Source organism: Benincasa hispida, chromosome 12 (assembly GCF_009727055.1).
Source record: "Benincasa hispida cultivar B227 chromosome 12, ASM972705v1, whole genome shotgun sequence".
NCBI lineage: Eukaryota > Viridiplantae > Streptophyta > Magnoliopsida > Cucurbitales > Cucurbitaceae > Benincasa > Benincasa hispida.
This window is the reverse complement of record NC_052360.1, coordinates 44,108,893-44,113,638: the sequence shown is the minus strand read 5'-3', so window position 1 is coordinate 44,113,638 and position 4,746 is coordinate 44,108,893. Positions and strand designations below refer to the sequence as shown.

General features: G+C 27.2%; 1 protein-coding gene across 1 annotated transcript; it reads right to left on the bottom strand.

The window, feature by feature from the left end:
• Positions 1-399: 399 nt before the first annotated feature.
• LOC120067892 lies at positions 400-1,137 on the bottom strand. The gene has a single exon (XM_039019506.1). The coding sequence runs from the start codon at positions 939-941 to the stop codon at positions 606-608; it is 336 nt and encodes a 111-aa protein (XP_038875434.1). The 5' UTR covers positions 942-1,137; the 3' UTR covers positions 400-605.
• Positions 1,138-4,746: the final 3,609 nt, after the last annotated feature.

Genomic DNA, 4,746 nt, shown 5'->3' with positions numbered 1-4,746 from the left:
AATATAGATAGTAATATTTTGTTATATTTATAAAAAAAGTTGGTTCATTTTCTTACCTTTAAAAACAACCCTAAATTTTAGAATGAGTACAAATAAAAGTAATTATTAGAGTTATACTTAAAGCATTGAGATTGATTATAAATAAATAAATAAATAATAAAAAATAAAACCATATTAGTAATAAAGATGGGTTTAGTAGGCAAGGCAACAAAAATGATAAAACGGAAAAAAAAAAAAATAGACATTGCAATTTGAGGAAATTAGGCATGATGAATAATAAAAGGAAAAAAAAAAAAAAAAAAAAAAAGTGGTTATATGAGTTCTATATTTACTTAATTTTTTTTTACAACTTATGAATCACAAAAAGTCAAATAAGATAGCTTTGTCCAACAACCTCCATTATTGACCGACTTTTGCAATGCATAACAACCAAAAAAAAGAAGAAAAGCATAAAATTTCAATGAAAACAAAAACTTCAATTTGAAGTGAGTATCAACATCAAGTAATTTAAAGAAGAGAAAAAGAAAGGTAGTTTGATGATTAACTAAGCTGTACAAATTAATTAAAAGTTGAAGAATCCCTCACAAATTGATCAACATCAAATTTCATTGCCCAGTCAAGCAGCACAGAATCCTCTGGCTTCTGAATCTAACAAGCTGCTGCTGCGGTGGCCCATGACCGGACTTCCCTTCGGCTCCGCCAGTCCTCCGCCAGTCCTGAGGCGTAGATCCGCCGTATGAGTTGTATCTCCGATAAGCCCTGCCGTCCGATTTGGAATGGGGAAAGACATGGCTTGAAGGCCGATCCACGTAGAAATCAGCAATGTTGAAAGACACAGAAGCTTCTGCTTCTGCTTCTGCTTTTGGGGAAAGCACTGAATATTGCCTTCTCACTCTATTTTTCTTCATTGCTCTGTAGAACATCGGAATCAAACCCTCCATTTTCTTTTCGCTTACCTTTAATTTTTCTGGTTATGTAAATGGAAATGGAAGACTTTTTGAAAGGTGTATTTGGTTGGTTTGGTTTAGGGTTTATATTTAATTACAGAAGTACAATCACTATGCAATTTCTTATTTGTTTATTTATTTACATGTGGAAATTCATTGTTGGGCTAACTTAGTCCAACACGTCATTCTCTTTTTTTTTTTTTTTTTAAATGGAATAAACAAAGCCATCGGCTGATGTGTTGTTGGTAATCACAAATAATTAATTATTATAGATCTCAATATTATGTGCTCTGCTGAGTTGTTATATATTAATGAAATTCTCGCCGATAAAAAATTTATTAAATTATTTATCAAAATAGTAAAAAAAAAAATTAGAATTTAACGCTACTATCCGTTTCTATCACTAATAGATAATAATAGACTTTTATTAATTTTTATAAAAAAAAATATTAAAATTTTACTGTAAATAATTTCTCATATTTTTGTATTAATTAACTGAACTTTTTTAAGTTTGCAATATAGTTTCTCAATACATATATAATATAATAAAATAAAAGAACTCTTTGTGATAGAGAGAGAATAGACGACTTTAATTTAGATTTTCACGTTCCTTGTCCTTGAATACAGTTTTTTTTTTTTTTCATTTTTTTATAAGATGAATACACATAAATGTTCATATGATTTTAGGAGCAATACTTAGATGCAACTTCCATCTCTTTCAATCTCAAAGAATAATAAAAATTATTTTTAAAATATATTTGTTAAGAAGACAAATTTACTATGTAACAACCTGTGATTGGGCAATTTGATGGGTGGCAAAGAAATTGGTGCACCTCCAGATATATTTAAGTTTTTTTTTTTTTTATTGTGTTGTCTTTTTCACCAAAAAAAAAAAAGAGAAAATTTATATTTCTAAGGCATCTATTGGTAAATCATTTGACTTTTGATTTTTAAAAATTAAACCTATAAATAATCATTCTACCTTTAGTTTTTTTTTTTATGTGGTATAAATTCTACTAATATTTTCAAAAATAAAGTTTATTTTTTAAAATTAAAAGAATATATATATATATATATATATATATATAATTTTTAATTTTTTTAAAATTTAGTTAAAAATTCAACTCTTTTATTTAAGAATGATGAAAACCATGGTGAAAAATTAAGAAGTAGCAATCATTATTTTCAAAAACCAATAACAGGTTACAAAATAAGGGTTAAACATTTGCAGTTGTATCAAATAAAATATTAAACTAATAAATTGCATCAACTTAAACCTAATTTCGTCTGAAAAACATCTTGTAGGGTTACAATCATATATAAATGAGACGACTTAGTTCATGTGGTTAGCTAGAGTCGTTTGTTTCATGGGGATCTAAGATATTCATAGAAAAATCATCTGAATTACCACATTTGTTTGGTTGTAATTCATATAAAATCTTTTTTACATTTTTACGCTTCATTTTTTTCTTTTATATAAATACAACATTCTTCTTTATTTACATTAGAATAAAATATATTTTTTACCTTATCTTTACTATTTTTTATTGTTCGGAGTTGTTTTAATTTATAAAAGATATTCATTTAAATTAATAATTAAATATTAATTTTATAAAAAAAAGTTAAATTATAGTATTATTCATGAGAAAATAGCAATAAAAAAAAAAAACAGTAATTAATTTAAAATAATAAAAAAATATATGTTATATAAATGCAAATATATTAAATTAATAAAATAATAATAATAAATAATTCGTGAGTGCAAATATTGGAACATTAATAAATTTAAGATATTCCCACGTATAAATTCTGCAAAAACAAACATAAATTCAAGTACTCTCAGATATCTACAAAAAAACATGGTTATTTAAAATGTCGAACATTTATAACTCCAGACATTTATAATTTGGGCATCTAAAATTTTGAGTATCTACGTTTCCAAAAAAAAAAAAAAAAAAAAAAAAAATAGAAGAAAAGAAAAAAGCAAATGGTCCCTAAACTATGGTTTGAAAATCCACATTACAAAGCAACATCCAAAGTCCATGGGCGGGCCCAAGCCCATACGATACAAGAAGGAGACATAGAAGAACCTGCATCTCAAAGTGAAAATTTATTCCTTCAAGGTTTGGGGCAACCAGCCGAACCAGTAAATATATACCAATTTGGTGACACCCTACAAACCTTGAATGCCGAAAGAAATCAGAAATTGTTGATATTACACGAAATCAGAGGCAAATATTATAGGAATGACCTATAAATAACCCCGTCCCATTTGACGAACCCAAAGGGGAAGAATAAGTAGTCTTCAAAAGGAGAGTCTTGTCCTTACTTTTTTGTGTGTTTAACTAAACTACATACTTCATGTACTAACTTAGGCATGTTAGAGTGTGATAAGCTTGAACTGCATTAATGCGAGGATCACCTATATATGTCAGCTCGATATAACTCGAAACCAGATTAAGAGAAACGGATTGAAGGGAAAGCCCACCAAGAGCCTACAACAACACCGTTTGCAAACGAGATAAAAGCCCTAATACACACGTTTCAAATACAAAGGGAAAAAAAACAACTTTACACCATCATTTGAAAAGTAGATAAATGTTTGGTCAAAGAACTCAAATATAGTTGAAATCATAGAATGCCGAAAATAAATAGCAATTTTCCAGGCCTCTCAATCTATAACTCATCACACCCACCCTCTTTTAATGAGTTTTCTTGAAGAATCATAAATGCAAAATATTCTCCAGAAAAAAAAAAAAGGAATAAAAAGGTAAATGTGGAATGTGGAACGATTCACCATACCAAACTAATCTCTGTTTGAGATTTAAATAAAAATATTATGAAAAAATCTTAACCACCTATAATAATTGATGGTAAAACAAACTATTTATTACTGTATATACGAAGCACATGTTGAATAAATTGATTGTTGTGTCTTGGAATGACTACAACTTTGAAAATAATTGAGGCACAACCTAAGTGCTATCGTCTCTCGTTGATTGCTCTCCAAAATTAACACAACACTTTTGACATATAGACTCGTTGAAAAAGAGTTTAAACTCTGCTCAGGGAGAATGAGAGAGATGGAAAATAAAAAGAAGAAAAAATTTGTGTTTCACCGAATCGAATATTGATCTATGTATACGACATTAGATCTGTAATAGTCTAATGGTTTTAAAACATCATATTTGTAACGGTTAGATGGATTTAAAACATTATATTTGTAACCGTCAAAATGTTTTTCATATCTCTAACATTAGAATAGTCACAAAATTAGAATGACTTCCACTTTGGAACAAAAGCAAAAGATACTTACAAGTCATTCCATACAATGAATACTAGCTTTGATTTAGCTTTCCTAAAAATATATTACCTTACCTAACTTGTCACAAGTATCAAATTTATCATTTTATATTGATATATTTTGTCACATCTATTTTCAGATTTTATTTGACTCATTTTTTAATAACAACTATTTTTCGTAAGTTTTATCAAATAATTTGGATTAAACTAAATTAGTTGAAATTAATAATAAATTTTAAATTTTAAATAATTTAAATAATAGTCTACAAAGTACATATAAATAAATTACACCAATTTAGCATTACTTTACTGAACATCAAAACTAATATTTTTTAATTTCAAATTAAAATTTATGAAACACTATTTTACTTTTTTCACAAATGAATTTTCTAAAAGTATTTTAAAAGTTAAACCAATTTCAAACAAACCGTAAGTTCATGCTCCATGCGTCCCTAAGGGAAAATCTCTTCTATTTTTAAAAATTAAAAACAAAAGA

Coding starts and splice junctions, on each gene's coding strand:
- LOC120067892 (XM_039019506.1), bottom strand. CDS start 941: ATGGAGGGTTTGATTCCGATGTTCTACAGAGCAATGAAGAAAAATAGA.